The sequence below is a fragment of the Anas acuta genome, chromosome 8 (assembly GCF_963932015.1).
Source record: "Anas acuta chromosome 8, bAnaAcu1.1, whole genome shotgun sequence".
In the NCBI taxonomy this organism is placed as follows: domain Eukaryota; kingdom Metazoa; phylum Chordata; class Aves; order Anseriformes; family Anatidae; genus Anas; species Anas acuta.
Window position 1 is genome coordinate 19357151 of NC_088986.1, and position 18443 is coordinate 19375593.

Below are 18443 nucleotides of genomic sequence, written 5' to 3' on the forward strand. Positions count from 1 at the left end.
GTAGGATGACATTTGTCAGTTTCCAACCACATTTTTGCTGTTGGTGTTTCCACTCCAAGATCACTTTTCTGCTGTTACCAATTTTCGTGTTACTCTTAATCCCCTTCTCAAGCCTTGTTTCAGAAGTTCCTTGTTCTGCCCCTTACTTCTTGTGACATTATTTCTATTTTATACAACTGCCTCCCTAAGGCAGTGAAATACAATTTCTTGCTGGTAAATGATAAAGGGGAGAAGTGAGGAAGGTACAAAGTTGTCATCACTACAATCTGTTAGTGGGATCCAGCTATCTTTGCTTTGACCCCGAAAGGGAAGAGCAAGTAAGGGATTTAAACTAAGTCACAGATGTGTGTAAACAGTGACAAATGTGAGCTCTGTACTAAGTGAAAGTCAACTTACCTGCTATGTAGCAAGAATTAACTAGAACAATTTTTAACTCAGGTTCAATAAAATTAGCCTGACACTGACATCTATTGGCAGAATTCTGAAAGAGGAATTTTGAGTCAGTCTAGACTGAAATGGATGAAAAGAGAAATAAACTTTGTTTCAAAAAAAAACTGATACCAGCTTGATCCAATTAAGTTTATTTCCAGCAGCTAAGAATCTGATTCTTAATCTAGAAAAACGTAAAGTACAATCCTTCAAACATTTACAAGCTCTCATAGTTCTATGTATTTACATGTTACAAATGTACATACACCGATGAAGGACTATAGTAAAAACATTTCAAGCTATGTAGTTTTAAAATTATGAAATTAAAAAGGCGCTCCCCTTCTCTTTTCAAAAGAGAATCACCTCTTTTGCCTGGCTGGCTATGCTGTGCTTAATGTGTCCTAAAATGCAGTTTACCCTCCTGGATGCCATTGTAATCAGCATCCAGCTGTGGCTCAGCAGGGTGGCCTGGCCCTAGGGAGGATGGTAGTAGGATGGGTAGGGCAGCACTGGGGCAAACTGGAAGAGGGTCCCCACTCAGATCAGGCACCAGTGCTAAAATCACCCACTGGGTACGCATAGAACAGGGAAAGCACACCCGGCCTCATCACCATGTCCCCTAGCCACTTGTTCCTCTCTGGCTGTCCCCTGGCACATCCCTCCACCCACAGTTTCTTTTCCCCTTCCCTGTGGGTGCCCACATTGGTGCAGAAGGCAGAACTGAAATCTCAGCTGAGGGGAAGTTTGAGGCAGGACACCCTGATAACCTTCAAACACAATGCAGACCAGCGTGCCTCCTCTGCCTTTAGTGGGGTGCCCGTTACCCCCCCAAAGCACAACCAGGACCACGGTTTCCTGCTCCATGTATGCATCTGGCAGGGTCACAGGGAAGGCCCATACAGGGCTGCTGCAGGCTGAGCCCATGCACCCAACTCAGACACAGTCAGACACAGGGAGATGAGGGCAACAAACCCCTTCCCTTCCCTGGAGCTGCCGCATTGTGAAGTGGGGAGGCTGTGATTGCCTGGTTGGCCCAGAAACTGCACTCATGATCCCACTTCCCCTGTGGCTCACCTCAGCATCACCCAGGGGATGTCCAGCCACACTCACAGAATATTTCCATCTCTCCTGGCAGGGCCACTGGCACTATGATCAGAGGAGAAAGTTTGGCTACCTGTTCTTCAGGTTCAGACTTCAGCCTGCAGCATCTTCCAAGCACTGTGGAATGTTTCACTCCGGGCTTGCTCTGTGCTCAGGGAACAAATTGCCCATATGTCCTGTTGGTGCTGAGACTGCAGCCTCCCAGCCCTGAGACGAGCCCTTGCCAAAGCTGAAAGTTTCATCCATCTGTCCTAGCCCAGCAAGCTATCAGGTGAGTCTCAACATAATCTTCTGCATCAAGGCCCCTCAACCCTGCAACACCAGCAGATGACTTTGGCTGTCATGGAAATTCAGTCCTGCCCACAGCATTATGGTTCATAGGCATTAGCATAGCTGTGGTGGATGTGGCCACGAGCCAGTGGTATTTTCTTGTGACTCAACTGATTGACTCACACATGGGTGCTAGAAACCTTCTGAGGAAGCTTCCTTGTGAAACAAAACCTTTTGAAGCTTCATGTTCAAGTGGTTGGCTGGGAGCATAAACTACATTTCTTCCTACATATGTCTAAACTCCACTGTCTGATGAGAGGTTGACTTCCTTTTTCCCCTCATTCAGGAGGCTTGGGGACACTTTCCCCCTGTATGCACAGTTGCTTTTTTCCATGAAATACTTAAGATTTAAGATACTTAAGAATACTTACTTTTTCCAGAAATACTTAAGAACTTCTTGGTATATGCACAAATAATTTCTAATTGTTATTATTATTTCTCTGGTATTTCCTGCAATTAGCACTGATCATTCAGTGGTGCCACACTCCTGTTTCCATTTGCAGCTGGCCAAAACTTCCATGAGCCCACCAAAACCCAGAGGAAAGAAGTGTTCTTGATGAAAATATCAATGTTTAATTTCATTTTATACACATCTGCTACTCCCACAAATTACATCAGTTTCAGTGTTACTCAATGCTTTCAAACATGGTTTGTGGCCAAGTGGTGTTAGTCTGCATGCCATAATTCAGGTTCAGCATAAATATTTCTGGAATATTGTTAATAAAGGCAGTTTTGGGGAGAAAAAAAAAAAAAAAAAAAGGTAATAGAAAGTGACAACAGAAGGACACAACTTACTGCCTAAACATATTGTTATACCAGAACTAGTAGTAATTGCCACTGGGGATTGGTGTACCTTAAAAAGCTTCAGCAGGTGCACAGGCAGATCCATGAGGTAAGGGATCTTTATATATATATCTTTATATATAAGACCTTATATATAAGGTCTTAGACCTGTATGCCTGTCTATTTAGTAAACTGAAACAGGTCAGGACCTGCCCAGGTTTTCCCACTGGAGTTCCAAGTCAAGTCAATCTCACTTCTGGCAGTGCCCAGAGGTTTGCTGCAGCAGAACAAGGTAGAGATTTTATCTTCATGAGGGTGGTGGAATCAAAAGGCAATCGTTTGCTGTCTCCTGGGCTAAGCTTCATTACTCACGATGGAGCTCGTGGGCTCTGATTGCTCCATCTTCTGGTATTTTCTGAAATGAGAGGGGGACAAACCTCTTGAGAGACCAAGTTCTTTGGTGCTACATTTCAGAGGCCTCCTGGACACATAGCCAGCAGCCAATGAGGCTGGAGCAGGAGCTATGTTGCTAAATGCAGTGACCCCCCAGGCCATTTCTTCCCCTCCTCTCCCAGTGCCACACAGCAGGGCAGAAAGAGCCTCACCTACGTCTCCAGACCCAAAGCACCACGATGGCAGCCACAGTCACACCTGCCAAAAGAGCAGCCACAAGCCCCGAGATCAGCACAGCCTTCGAGTTTCCTGAGAAACACACAGAGCAGGTAACCATGTGCTTTATATCTTCCATACATTACCCGTGCCCGTCTGGTGGTGTAGGATGGTGCATCATCCCCATCCCTAGAACCTACCCCAGGGGATAAGGAGACTGCGAGTACCCAAGCTGCGGTGGCGTATACGGCAGGTGTAGCTATGCCCATCGCCAGGGCTCACGGCCAGCACGATGCGGAGCTGGTACGTGAGGTCAGAGTTGGGCAAGATGGCACCAGTGGTGAGCGCTGGGCCTGGCAGCACCTCCTGGCCATCCCGCAGCCAGGCCACACTGATGCGCCGCGGGTAGAAGCCAGTGACATGGCAAACCAACAGGAGCTGGGCTGGACTAGGTGCACGAGCGAAGACGGTGGCCACGGGTGGCTCTGGGTAAGGGTAAAAGCAAGGGTTAGGGAGAACCCCAGCAGGGATATCACTTGGTCCCTGTGATGGGGGGCTTTGGGGTGGGCTGTGTCTGAGTCAGGGCGGTCTCACCTTGTCTTGCCAGAGCTGCCTTCCCATACCGGAGTAACAACTCCATGTCATCGACACAGGTATCGTTGAAGAGGACTTGTACCAGCTCACTGAAGGCGGTGTAATTCTGGAGAGTGGCCTGGACATACCGTGACAGATCGGTGTCTTCATAGAGGATCCACTTGCCATGGTCCACATCATAGCTGAGGAAGTCCTGGCCATTGTAGCCCACATAGGCAAAGGCACGGGAGGTCCTGTTGGAGTATAGCTCACAGCCTGCCATGCACTGGACCACAAAAGGGTCTGGAAAGGAAGAGAGGAGAGAGATACGGTGCGAGGGGATGGGGGTGTGGTCAGTGTCTCAGGCACAGCACTGGGTCCTTCCCCACCTCCTGGACTCCAGTTCAGAGTGGAGATGCTGAGAACACCAGATACTCACAGGGCACATCCCTCGCACTAGCACCATCATTGATCAGGTGGCTGAACTTCTGCAGGTAGATTTTTATCATGTTCTCAATGGTGTCCCAGTCACTGCGGGGCAGGGCTGGGCGCACCCAAGGCTGATAGAAGTGGATATTCCAGGTGTGCTTGTCCAGAGCCCCAAGCTCTATGTCTTCCAGCAGGCCAAATCCCTCTGTCTCCACAAAGGAGGTGTTTTGGAAAGTGGAAATCTGGAGCAGCCGGACGGTGAAGGACCCTATGGGAAACCCTATGAGTCAGTAAGGGGAGAGGGGGACACAGGGAGACGCCTCAGGAAAGCAAAGGGATAGAGGGATGGATCCTCAAGGTCATAGGAACCTGTGCTCCCCTGCCTCCCCCCCCCCCCCAGCACACTGTGGCCTTGGCAGCCCCATCTCCCACCCTCTACAACCCTCAGAGGTGGATGCATTCCAGTCAGGGAGGAGGTGTGTAACTAGAGGACAAGCAGGGCTGCAGTGGCAAACACATGGAATGGGCAGGGAAAAAGGAGAAGCTTGCCTGTGAGGTCCACAGAAGGATAAAAGGGGTGAGGAAGGACTCCCACTTACCTTCTGGATCTGCCCATGTGCCAGGCAGGAGGAGGAGGAGGAGGAGGAAGAGAGGGTGCTCCATGGTGAAAGTGGTGAGACCCTAAGTTTGCAGTTACTGCAGGAGGAGGAAAGGAGTGAAGCAGCCAGGGTCGCAAACTTCTCGCCAAGGCAGCTCTACCCAGGAAGCTCCCGCTGTGCCATTATGTGCCTAGCACCCAATAGGACAAGCACTGAGGTTTCGGGGAGGGCCCCAAGGTTCCTTCCAAGGCGGGGCTGGGCTGTGGCACCCTGGCCCTGGGGGGAATGTGGATGTAAGGCTGTCCCACTTGCTGTACGTAGGGTTCCCTACGGACATGGTGACACCCCAATACCTAGAAGGTGCAGGTGGCTAGCTCCTCTATACCACTGCTGGTGAGGGTTGGGGTCCAGCCTTGCTGTGGGCCATGTTCACTGTCAGTGATGGGAACGTCTCTAGCTGCCATTTGCCTCTGGAGCTATCGACCCTGCATGGCACAGAAATCTCTATCCCACCTGCGCTGCCACCCCTGGAAACGAACTGTGCAGGTTTGCCACGACATGACCATCTTTCCCATGGGGGACACAAACTCCATTTCAACAGCCCAGCATCGTGCCTTGGCTCTCTATTCTCTCAAGATGGGTACTGGCCCCATGCCTGTTTGTCACTGTCCCTGGATCCTGGAGACTGAGACCCGGTGCAGAGGTACCCCATGAGGGGTGTGGAGGGGACAATGGTCCCCACTTGCTGTCCTGACACCATTCCCCCTGCCACCTGGCATTGGCTGAGCTCTGTCAGCTTGTGGTTGGGCTGCAACCTGGTGCTCCCCTTCTCTTCCCACCTTCTTCGGTGTCACCCACTGTCTCCCCTCTCCAAGTGCCTCCAGGCCATAGAAATGGGAGTTCCAGGAGCCACAGCCTTCATTCCATCTCCCCGTTGTCACGTAGAATTTTTGCTTAGATCTAGTCTGAACCCTCTACTAGCAGGGCTTTGTGCCATTCCTGCGTGGAACAACTACCTCTCAGATTCCCCTCTTCACAAAATTGTAGAACACCTCTTTAGCCTTTTCTTCTCCAGACTAGACAAAGTGTCCCCAGCCTCTCCCCATAAGACCTACCTTTCATCCCTTTTACCATCTTTCTTTCCCTCCTCTGGATGCTTTCTAGGATCTTAATATTCCTTTGATATTGTGGAGACCAGAACGGCACACAATACTCACTGTGAGGCCACGCCAACTCTAAGAGTGGGAGAATCACCTCTTTTGCCTGGCTGGCTATGCTGTGCTTAATGTGTCCTAAAATGCAGTTTACCCTCCTGGATGCCATTGTAATCAGCATCCAGCTGTGGCTCAGCAGGGTGGCCTGGCCCTAGGGAGGATGGTAGTAGGATGGGTAGGGCAGCACTGGGGCAAACTGGAAGAGGGTCCCCACTCAGATCAGGCACCAGTGCTAAAATCACCCACTGGGTACGCATAGAACAGGGAAAGCACACCCGGCCTCATCACCATGTCCCCTAGCCACTGCTCCTCTCTGGCTGTCCCCTGGCACATCCCTCCACCCACAGTTTCTTTTCCCCTTCCCTGTGGGTGCCCACATTGGTGCAGAAGGCAGAACTGAAATCTCAGCTGAGGGGAAGTTTGAGGCAGGACACCCTGATAACCTTCAAACACAATGCAGACCAGCGTGCCTCCTCTGCCTTTAGTGGGGTGCCCGTTACCCCCCCAAAGCACAACCAGGACCACAGTTCCCCGCTCCATGTCTGCATCTGGCAGGGTCACAGGGAAGGCCCATACAGGGCTGCTGCAGGCTGAGCCCATGCACCCAACTCAGACACAGTCAGACACAGGGAGATGAGGGCAACAAACCCCTTCCCTTCCCTGGAACTGCCGCATTGTGAAGTGGGGAGGCTGTGATTGCCTGGCTGACCCAGAAACTGCACTCATGATCCCACTTCCCCTGTGGCTCATCTCAGCATCACCCAGGGGATGTCCAGCCACACTCACAGAATATTTCCATCTCTCCTGGCAGGGCCACTGGCACTGTGATCAGAGGACAAAGGTTGGCTCCTGGGATAGGAAAGGGTAGCCTTAAGGAAGCCAGCAAAGGAAGGGTCACAGATGGACATTCATCCATGTGGTCCTATCAGGTGGCTGTTGGGCCTTAAACTCCCCTCAGATGTCTGTCAGTCACTTCTGGCTGAGTAGCTGATACAGCAGCACCAGGTCCATTGCGTGTGGACGTTACTTTGAGTTCAGTAGTTGCAGGGTGTCTGATAGGCCAGTTTCAGGTATCTGGCTTTGCAGATGCTTATGATTTTTTCAATTCCCTCTGAATTTTCCTCAAATGTATCTTACTAGTGTATTGAACCAGAAGTTCTGTGTTCTCTCCTTATCAACCCTCGCTTTACTTGTTGTCATGTTTTCATTGCTTCTTTGTATTGACTTAGGACTTGTGATACCATAAAAGCCAGTCAAACTAAGACTAAATTTGGAGTCTTAGAAAGCAGGCATTCTTTAATCATTGTGCCAGACACATAGGGGATCGCTGTACATAGTGTGCGTGCCAAATTGTTCAAGCTATGGGGGTTATATGCAAGCAGAAGATACATTTTCATTAGATTTCCAATAAACAATTAATATATTAATACCATTTTCCAAAACTCATTAAAATATGTAAATGTCTGTGACACATGCTCATTTGTTTCTAATGGTGGTCTTTTGGGGTCTTCTGGAGGCCGTCTTCCTCACTGTGGTTGAACCCAGTTCTTGTGCATGCTCAGGCCACCTTGTTCTTTCCTATCTTGTTGTTTCAACTTAGGCGTGCTTTCTAAGTCATTTACATGTACACATCCAAGGAAATATGCATACCATGAGTTCCTCATCCAGTGTTCTGACACATCCTCCAGGCCTGGATCATCTACCCCTCACTTTGAGATAGAAGTCTGTATGTTCTTAAAAATAAAGCTGACTAATTAGTGATTAAGGTAGCATCAGGAATACAGCAGCATCAGGGATATGAAGTTTCTAAACTTCCTTCTGTCTAACTAAACATAGTAAAGGTTTGACCTATCTGCTCATAAAACATTTCAGATTTGACTCCATTGCTCTATCAGGGGGAAAAACACGTGTCCTTTTGGCTCAGTATCAACTATAACAGAGATCACAACTGCTTCCTCCTTTCTATTTTCACATTGTTTTGCTTAGAAAATGAATTCTTCTGTGATGTGACTTCTATATCCAAAATCTCCAAAATCTGACCTTGTGTTAGATCAAGAGATGTGTTCAGCAAAGGAATAAAAAATCTCACTCCTTGATTATCAGACTGGGGAAGGACTATACATATTCCCTGGTCAGCATGGATGTAAACTCTCACAAATCCCTTGATTAGTTCTTCTGCAAAGATTGGAGAATTATTGTGTCTACTACCTCTCTTCTCCCCTTAACTGATAGTGGGCAGGAAAAAGAGGATTGTCCAATATAGAAATGACACGTGCATCCTAAAACTACTAACAAACCAACAAAAAAATGCTAAACAAAGGCTAACCATCAGCATGTGTCCTGATAACACAGACATGCTTGACAGGTGGAGATTGGTTTCTTTCCTCTTTTCCCTGCAAGAAAAAGAAGAGGAAAACTTGGTCCTTTCTCAAGGTTGGACCTGATTATCTTTAAGGTCTTTTCCAACCTTAATGGTTCTATGATTCTATGATTCTAATTACTGCCTAAGCTTAAAAATGGAGAACACTCCAGGTCAAAAGTACACCCTAGCTAGGGATCCCATGAAATACTGGTAGCCCTCAACCTCCTTTTACAACCTTTACACGAATTTGTTATCCATAGGTTCATGCCCGGTGCGCCTCACCAATATACACACGGAATCAGAATCCACACAAAGGTCTTTTAATTAAATATTTAATTATGTAACGCTGCAGGTACTTGGCAATCTTTCACAAAGCAAGCACGCCTCTGACTTGAATCACCATTATTTATACAAAGCAAATTTGTGAAACTACCTCTCTGGCGACTTTTGATTGGCTGTCTTGGCTCACCCAACTTATCTCTACTGAGTTTGTGCATTACAGATGACCAGTGGGGAGGGGACAGGGACATAATAAATCCCATATTTGTATACACTAGCATTTTGGTGGGTACGATTTTTAATATGTTAATGACCCTTGATGAGCAACAGGTTATCATAGGTCAGTCTCATTTTTTTCCTTCTTGTTGTTTAGCTTTCATCCTTTCATAGTGTTTTTACCTTGCTAGGCAGTTGAACTCCACCACAACCACACTATTACTCGCCCTCCTCAGAAGAAGAGGGGAAAAAGAAAAGGAAAAAAACAACTCACTCATTGAAATAAAGATAATTTAATTAAAGGAAAAATAATTAATGGAAAATTATTATTAATTAAATAACTTAACTAAAGGGAAAAGGAAAAGGGAAAAAAAAAAAAGTCACGTGGAAGGACAGAGAGAGAGGAAAGAAATTACTCTCTACTTCCCACCACCGAGTGATGCTTGACCATGTGGGGGGATGACACACTATTCTGCACTGTTGAAACATGCTTTCTCTTTCCAAAACCAGAAATGACTACAGTTTATGCTGACATTTAGAATTAAAAAAAAAAAAAAAGTATCCTATCCAGTGGATACAGCCTTCATTGGCATCCCATTTAACATAATGAAGAGATACCTGTGTGTCTGATAGGTGAAAGGGTGTGAGATGTTGTGCTGAGATTTTTGGAAAACTTGTGCCACCTTCTTTACAAAAAATTCTTAAACTTCAGAGAGAAAAGAGAATTCTGTAGTATTAAATACTGTGACAGGCTAGTTGAGCCAGTCTGCTTGCATTTCACTCTGCACCCAACTAGCAAGGGGGTGGTGCTTGGGTTCAAGAACACAAGTTATGTAAAGGTTTTTTTAAAACCTTTTAAAACATAGCATTTTTTAAAAACAACATTTGGACACATGCTAAATAAGGCCTTTACCAAGATATTTTGGCTACTTATGCTACAGCCTGTATGGAATAACTTGATCTTTCTACTACCACTTACATGGGTAGGTCTTCAAAGCAGCAGCTTTCTGTAGAGGATATTAGTGCCTTTGACTAATGTTTCAAATCTAAAAGGTATTATGATTACATATTATGGATATAGATAAAATATATTTGAATATCCCAGGCAAAACTGGGATATAACTTTTGTTTTGTCTCATGTCTTAGTTTGTTCTTCTGGAAGTAATATCTGCTCTGTAGTGCCAGTACAAGAATTTCAGTAATTTGCTTTTTCCTTTGTGTACTCTGAACTGTTATACTTGGTATTGTTTGCAGTGTCCTGTTACCATGACTTCTAGCTCAAACTCAGTCTTTTAAGAGGCTCAGACTTGTCTTAGTAAATTCTTTCATTTTCTAAGTAGCCTTTCAGAAAGATGCAGGTATTCAACTGCAAACTCCGTATTAACAAGGTTTGTTTGTCTTGCAAAGTCATTGTTCAACAGGACAATGGAGGAGAAGTCCAAAGAACTCTTTTTTACAACCCTAGGCTGGCACCACTGCAATTTGGGTCTGCTGAGAGAAGAGAATGGGGAGAAACAAGCCATGGAAAGGCTGCTGTAAGAAAATTATAGAAAAAGGAATGTGCGTATCTTAAGTAACAATTCCTGAAGCCTTCCTGTTCCACCAGCTTTCAGTGGGACTTGATCTGTGGGCAACACAAAGAAGTGATTTGCATTAAGAAAAGGTTTTTACAGTATATTTTGATTGTTTTCTTGCCTGTTGTTTTATATGTTGAAACAGAGGACCAGAGAGGTGACTCTCTGAAATTAACTTTGGAGAGGTGACTTCAATTAAACGCTGCTCTGTATCTTCCTCACCACAATTTGTTGTTGCAGTGGTTGTTTTACAGCTCTGCTAATCACAACCACCTGATGGCACTGTTTCAGCAACTTCTATACAATGAGTCTCTGTCCCTGTCATGGAGGGATATCCTTGTATCTGTGGTCTGTCAGGTAGCTCAAACTGTACGTCCTGATGTGAAGAACAGAGATGATGACATAGATATCGACCAGCCACATCAAAAGAATAAGCTTCAGACGGGGTTGTAAGGAAAGACAAAGAATGCATGTGCCGGCAGCACCTGCTATTTGAAGAGAAGGGTCATCCCCACTACCGTCTGCATGTTCAGTGGCCTTTGGATAATGCGGATTTTTAGGAAAAGTTGTAAAGAAATAACTTTGTATCCTGGGAAAGGATTTAAGTGCTTTATATAATGCTCTGGAGCTGACCTCTTCTTTCAGGCGGTAGGATGGAGAAGGTAGGGAAGAGCAACACTTCTGTAATGACTCGTTTTCTTTTTCAGCTTCTGTGTGTTTTATGCTTGGATTGGAGAGATATGCTGGATAAGTAACTTTCAGGACTCTGTGTATCAATCTATTGCCCTGTAACTCCCTGCTATAGAGTATTTAACTCTTCCCATGCTAATTACAACTACTTTTTTTTGGAGGAAAACTTGATTGTTATGGGACGGTACTTTCAGGTCTACTAGATATCCCAGAGATGACATTGCTGAACTGTAAGCAGCTGTAAGGCTGGAGCTGTAGCATGCAGCTCTTCTGAGACCTCTGAGGAAGCAGTGTCACTGAGGTTCACAGGCTCAGGCTTATTTTTGCTTGGCAGAAGTTTGTCTTGGGAGGCTTCTTTCATTTGTAAGCAAGTTAAGGTCTGAGCAGAGCCTTATGTTACTTATGACAGTTCTGTAGCATCTCTTGAAGCACCACTAACTGATGCTTCCTGTCCTGAAGCCTAGCTTTGAAAAGTAGGTGTTCAGATGTGAAAACTCTCATAGGGATTTTATATGTCAGTAACAGAAACACACCCTGAAATATGTCATTAGGAATCTGATTCGTGTTTGTTCCTCATGTGGCTGATTGTGACTCTAGGAAGAGCAGTCAACTTTTTGTGTTCAAATACTAAGTAGAGGTTTGTTTATTAGTTTTTGTCATTCCAACTCTTGTTCATTTGTAGTGAAAACAGTATGTGCAAAGGCATATGCTCCCGATGGCCTGCAGAACTTCTGTTCCTTTGTTGTCTTCCAGTGTGTACTTGAATTTGCAAATCTGTATTTGTTGGCAGGAGCTTGGAGATCCTGGAACTTAATACTTGCTTTCACGTTGTTGTCTCTAATTTGCCAGACTTTAAGGAAAAGAGTTGTGTGTCCAGCATGACAGCATCTGATCTTTCATCTGATAATTGAGGGTGTAGAGGAAGCTTGAACAGTAGTCACAATAGCTATTCTGTTAGGTTTACAGCATTTAGAAGTTATGGGAATGTGGAACAGTTCTAAGTGTTTGACTTCTTTTGCTCTGTTAAGATTCCTGGTGGAAAGAATCATGACTCCATGGCAGCGAATGGATTCGTTTGCACCAGGAATGTTGCACACAGAAAGGTAATGCAGACTGGATCGATGAAGTGCTGGCTGTAGTGCATGCTGAGGAAACGAATGTGTGCTAGAGGCTTCTCTCACCAGTCTGGAGGTGTATGGGCTTTTTACAGTTTGCTGAGCTCCTGAATAAGGATGTATTATAATGTGTTCCTTTTCAAAGCTGTTTTCTTTTAGCTCAGAGATTCTAGTGAAGGGAGAAGAAAAAGCTTCCCTTATGCATGTATTACCTCTCTGACAGAATAATAAAGTGAGACTTTAAATAAAGCTGGAGATCAAAATGGAAGTGATCTGGATGGAGGCTCCAAGGTATGGCAAGCTTTAGTGTAGCTGGGGGGGGGGGGGGGGGACTGCAAAAACTTCCAACACTTCACTCCTGCTGGACAGTAGCGGTGGAATTCCAAGAACTGGGTGTAACATAACAAAGAAGAATGGATCGCTCATAGAGCCACAGAATGGTCTGGGCTGGAAGGGACCTCAGGGACCACCTGGTTCCACCCACCCTGCCCGAGGCAGGGCCGCCACCACCAGACCTCCGCAGCCCCCCCCAGGCCTGGGGCGGAAGCGCCCGGGGGCCGGAAGCCGGCCTCGCCCCGCCCCGCCTCCGCCTTCAGCGCGCACGCGCGGGGCGCGGCCGGGGGGCGCCTGCGCCGTGAGGCGGGCGGGGCCGGGCTGGGCTGTGGCGGCGGGGAGCGGGCAGCGGGGCGGCCATGGCCAAGCACACGGTGTCGTCGGCCCGCTTCCGGAGGGTGGACGTGGACGAGTACGACGAGAACAAGTTCGTGGACGAGGAGGAAGGGGGAGACGGGCAGGCGGGGCCCGACGAGGGGGAGGTGGACTCGTGCCTCAGGCAATATCCTTCCGCAGCGGGGCGCGACGGGACGGGACGGGAAGGGAAGGGAAGGGAAGGGCCCGGGCCGGGGGGGCGGGAGGGACCGTTCGGAAGGGCCGCTGTGGTCCCGCTGTTTGCCCGTCCTTATCCGCCCGGCACAGGGAACATGCTGGCCGCGCTGCAGGCGGCTCTGAAGAACCCCCCGATCAACACGAAGAACCAGGCGGTGAAGGTGAGGTGGGCGGCTCGCGAGGTTACGCCTTACCGGTGCCTCCCTGCCTCTGCAGCTCCAGCCCCCAGCTGCCTGGGGGAGGAGGGTTGGGGAAGGCAGGAGACCCAGCGTTAGGGTATTGCCCGGTGTCCAAACACCTTTGGCCTCTGCTGTTTTAATCAAAAAGCTCAGATGTCATCTGTCTGTGTTCCTCTAACTCGATGCTAGGTCGGGTTTATTGGGTCTTTCAGTCAAGCTCTGTACAGCAAGTTCACCTGGCAGCACGTAGCCATAGCCGGTACTGAGCCACCAAGGAACCACAGCCTCTGACTAATGACGCTGCTAGCACGGCCAGACCGTGCACCTACAAAAAAGGAAGAACTGGCGGTTATTGCGCCCAATCAAAATTAAGCCATTAAAACCTCAGAAATTGCAGGCACGCCCCCTGAGACAGAATATAGGAGCATGCTGCCTGTATGTACTTCTGAATCTCCCCAGAATAAACCTCAAGTGGCTCAGGATTGCAGCGGCGAGAGCAACAGACAAATAAGATGAGGAACTGCCCAGATGTGGAGTGCCTGTGAAGGACTGTCCTCCCAGAGTGAGGGGAGCCCTACAGCCATGGTGCTGGGCTTCTCTGGCACAGGAAGTTTTTCACTGAGCTCCATCCCTTTCCTGAGGGCTTTTACAGAGAAACAGCTGGTGTTTCTTACAGATCCTGCTGTCTAAGAGAGTGACCGGGTTTGTTTTCACATGGAGGACTTGTTTTCTTTAGATGTGTGTTCATGTATTTAAGAATACAGTGTGAAGGCAATGGAATTGGAGAGGCCAGAGCAACTGAATTTTCATGTTTGGCTTCATTTTTAGTTGTGCTTGTGGAATTTAAGTTTTGCTCATAGTTCTTGCTGTGAGAAGTATTTCTAAGTAGCTGTAGAACATAAACAAGAAAACTAACATCCGTAATTTCTACAGGAGGAAGCTGCTGGAAGCATTCATATAATTGAATTACCTAAAACTCTAACAAAATTGAGACCATTTTTCTTTCATACTCCCTCAGTTAGTAATGGATTGGCAGGAAGACATGATTTATGCTGATTAGACAGATGCAGCTGTAATTATGCTACACAAATTCCTGGGCCTGAAATGATACCCAGACTGATTTGCAAATGGTTACTGATGCAGGATATTGTTAATGTTGGCGGGTTGCATCCTGCATGCCTGGGACAGAAGTTGGCTGTTTTGAAAGTTTTTTTTGTGTGGCTTCCAGCAGTCACCACTTCCAGGTTGGCCAATACCAGTTCCATGGAATATGATAATTGCATCTCATTAAACAGTACAAAGGTGTGGAAAAGGCTCTGGTAACAGGGGAGGCCAGTCAAGTACTTAATCCTCTTTTTTTTTTTTTTTGGAACTTGCCAGACCTTGAATTTCAATACAAAAATTTAATATTTAGTCCTAGCTTCACTTAATAGGTAGAAAATTGCAAATGAGCAGAGGGGCAGAAGAAAGTGAAGCAAAACAAACTCGTACTCTGTTGCGCTCTTCAACTCTGGGAGGCTGTATCTGTTACACGACAGTATCACAATCTTTTGTACAAGCTGCTCTATTCAAACATATTTTAAAATTGCTAAAGAGAAGAATTCTAGTTCCACTTGTTCAGGAGGTGACTGGTGCTTGGATGTACTTTATGTGCAAATAAATACATCTCTGCTTTTCCTACTTGTTGACAGGATCGTGCAGAAAGCATTGTCCTGAAGGTTCTCATCTCTTTCAAAGCCAACGATATTGAGAAGGCAGTGCAGTCGCTGGATAAGAATGGCGTTGATCTGCTGATGAAGTACATCTACAAAGGCTTTGAGAGCCCTTCTGACAACAGCAGTGCTGTGCTGCTGCAGTGGCATGAGAAGGTGCGTGTCTAGGGCATGCTCCCACCCAGGTCCGTCTTGTTAGCAAATTCTTGGGTCCTGGGCATGCTCCCTGAGCCTGGCAAGAACCTTCTTTCTGCCTGGTGAAACTGAAATGCCCCATTTTGCACAGGGAGGTGGGTGCTGTCCTGCACGCTCAGAGCTGTGTCATTCGTTTTCATTGTTCTGATTCCTTGGGTAAAGATTCTACCTTTAAAATTTGATTTTTGTTAGACTGATGCAAACAAAATAGTTCAACCTAGTGATTCAGGCAGATGGAAGTAGAATTTCCTTCCTAGAGGGAAGCAAAATTTGCAATTTAGTTATGCAGGGAGATAAAGACAGTTATTTAATAAGCTTTTAAAACAAGTGTGGTTATGTTTCCCTGCTACACTGGGTGCTAGTGTTTTGCTTTTGATGTAAAGTTCTGGGAGATGCTCCTTTGAAATACAGTCAGGAGGTCTTTCCTGGCAGCAGTTGTTTCAGTCTGTAGCCACCTTGACCCATAACTGCCTCTTTTCTCTTCTCAGGCCCTGGCTGCAGGAGGAGTGGGGTCCATTGTCCGCGTTTTGACTGCCAGGAAAACGGTTTAACTCCAGCAGGGAGCAGCTGTCTGCCATCTGTGGCAGGGGAGATGCTGGTGCAAAACCCAACCAACTCAATGCCATTGCTGCCCTGTGGGCAGTGTCTGTCTCTCAGCTTGTCTTCTCACTGCTTCTTTCATACCTGACAAGTAATGCATATCGTGATCTCTTCTTGTTAAACTCTGGAAAATTATGAAGGTGCAATTTTATTTCTAACAGGAATATTTGGTACTCAAGCATTTCAGTGGCATGTATGGAGCTACATATAAAACTTCGTGTTTAGGATGATTTGCATTTGTGTATAATTGTGGCAGATTTGGACCTGACTTTCCAAACAAAAGCTGAGGGACGTAGGGCAATGTCTTAATTCTTTTTTACTAGCCAGGCAGTGGCTTGACATAAGATAAATATTTGAGAAGTGGAGCAGCTATTCGTGTAGGTAATGGGACCACGTTTCCTTTGGTCAGCCTCTGAACCTACAGCAGTGAACAGGACAGAATACAATGGCTCCCTTCTGACCGATCATCATTCCAAAAAGCTGAGTATTTTCTTTAACCTCACATCTCATGGCCAGTTCTGAAGTCTTGTCATCAGACACCAGGCCCCCAGTGGGAAAGTCACACAGGATAAAGGTGCCTGTCCTGCAGTTTGGATGGTAGAATTTAAAGGGTTGATGGTCCATTTACACTGGAGCCCAGTCCAGTGAACTCTCTATTTTGAGGAGTAAAGATCCTAAACAGGAGAAGACAAGGAGCTTTCACACAGCAAATCACCTTTCAGCAACTTGAATGTGATTTGATTCTCTCAAGCACAATGTGGTGGCTGCCTCTGGTAATCTGAGAAGCAAACACTGGTGTCCACACCAACCTTGCAAAGCTCCCATATTTTGTTTTCTAGATACAATTTTAAGGGTACCAGACAGTTAACATTCCTGTTGTACCACAGTGCGTTAGCTAGTGGGCAAATTAAGTTCTAAAATAAAAGAGTATTTTATAAAGAATTAAGAAAGCCCAGGGTATCCCAGACCACAGATCACCACTGAAGGTCAGGGCCAGGACTGATGTAAACACGTTTTATGTTCACCATTTTACAGAAATTCAGTTGTGTAAAACTGTTGGGGAATTTGTGAAACCTTTGCTGTTTTTTGATATCTGCTTTTTTGTTGTTGTTTTTTTTTTTTTTTTTAATAACAATAAAGACCAGACAAATAAATTGTCACTGAATATTTACCTGGAGTCTGAAATACCTTGGAGTTAACCGTTCAACTAACTTAATTTTTAATTCAACAGGTGGCTGGCTACTCAAGGACTGACAAAAAAAAGGTTAAAAAGTAAGCCCTTCCTTATTTTTCTTGTTAAGTTTGCTTTATAGCAGTTACTTGTCCCTTTAAGTAACATCAATACATGTGCGCAGCTTCATCCCACTAAAAAAAAATCTTAAGTTATTTGAAGATATTAAACACCCCAAAATGTTCCAAACCAGGACTACCAGAGATGTCGCTGCCTACGCTAAAATCTTACCAAGGGAGTGGGACCATCACAACTGTGAATGGAAGGTGCTTCCTCAAGAGAGGAAAAACTGATGACTTAGCAGGGTTGTTGTGTGGGTGAAACTCCTGATACCATGGCTGGGCTTTTGTTTGTCTTTCTGCTGACCCCATCTCCAAGAGATTAAATGTTTAATTGTTAGTTTTAATAATTTAAGCAAATATAAAGTCCTGGGCTTGTCCAGTGGGCAGGATGATTGTGTGTGTGTCATTGCTAATGGTACGTGTATTCACCTTGAACTCCTGAAGCATACAGAGAAAACTATTGGTGAGCACTCTGACATCTGAAGGGCAACTCATATTTGTTACTCAAGTCATTGCTTTGTAAAACCAGAGCTAGTACCTTTGGAATACCCAAACCAAAGTGTCCTGATGCACTACATTTGCGTAGGAGTTGGTAAGAAGGCAGTTTCAGATGTTTTCCTCCTGTCCCACCTCCTCCGCTTCCTTCGTAGAAGAGCCAGCGTGGGTACCTCTGTCATTCAGCTCTGGAGACTGGTTTCTCTGCAAACTAGTCCAAATTTGGGGTGGAGAGAATAAACTATTTTCAGAAACAACCAATGCCAAAGTAAGCCAACTACCTCTAGGGGGTATTAGATAAACAAAGGCAACGAGAAGAATGATCTTAACGTTTCCTGGATTCCCTATCAAAGTATCCGATGAAGGATATAGAAGCATTTTTAATAATATGCATGCTTATTCCACCTATATTTTCAGGGGTGTGCTAAAAGAGGATGACTTGACAAGCACTGCTGTGGAGGTAGGAGTGCAAGATTCGCATGAAAGCTGCTTCTGTTAACTGCTATTAACTGAAACAGGAGAAGGCAGCTTACTAAGGAGCACTCCTGTTGCTCCTGTCTGGTGTGGCTGCCTCCAGGTGAGAGCCCAGATCCTTGGGCACGCGCTGCCACTGCCTGCTTACAAAGTGGAGCCTGAAGTGCAAGCTTGGACTCCCCAGTGCCGGAGACACTCCATCAGCTTTGTTGGTTCATGAATCAATGATGTTGGAAGCTGAACCCTACCCAGATGACTCTGGGCTGCCTTGGCCACAGCTGTTTGGAGAAGAACTGCAGCATGACGT

The 18443-nt window shown here is 46.2% G+C and overlaps 2 protein-coding genes across 2 annotated transcripts; one reads left to right on the forward strand and one right to left on the reverse strand.

The window, feature by feature from the left end:
• Nucleotides 1-560: 560 nt before the first annotated feature.
• On the reverse strand, nucleotides 561-5876 carry LOC137860540 (T-cell surface glycoprotein CD1b-3-like). Its single transcript, XM_068690881.1, has 6 exons — nucleotides 4854-5876; nucleotides 4265-4522; nucleotides 3847-4128; nucleotides 3453-3737; nucleotides 3249-3345; nucleotides 561-3058 (listed from the first exon to the last, which is right to left on the reverse strand). Exons 1-6 carry the CDS (start codon nucleotides 4915-4917, stop codon nucleotides 2998-3000), a joined length of 1047 nt encoding a protein of 348 aa, XP_068546982.1. The 5' UTR covers nucleotides 4918-5876; the 3' UTR covers nucleotides 561-2997.
• Nucleotides 5877-12928: 7052 nt separating this feature from the next.
• ARPC5 (actin related protein 2/3 complex subunit 5) lies at nucleotides 12929-17045 on the forward strand. Its single transcript, XM_068691374.1, has 4 exons — nucleotides 12929-13138; nucleotides 13277-13349; nucleotides 15059-15235; nucleotides 15763-17045. The coding sequence occupies exons 1-4, from the start codon at nucleotides 12996-12998 to the stop codon at nucleotides 15823-15825; spliced, it is 456 nt and encodes a 151-aa protein (XP_068547475.1). The 5' UTR covers nucleotides 12929-12995; the 3' UTR covers nucleotides 15826-17045.
• Nucleotides 17046-18443: the final 1398 nt, after the last annotated feature.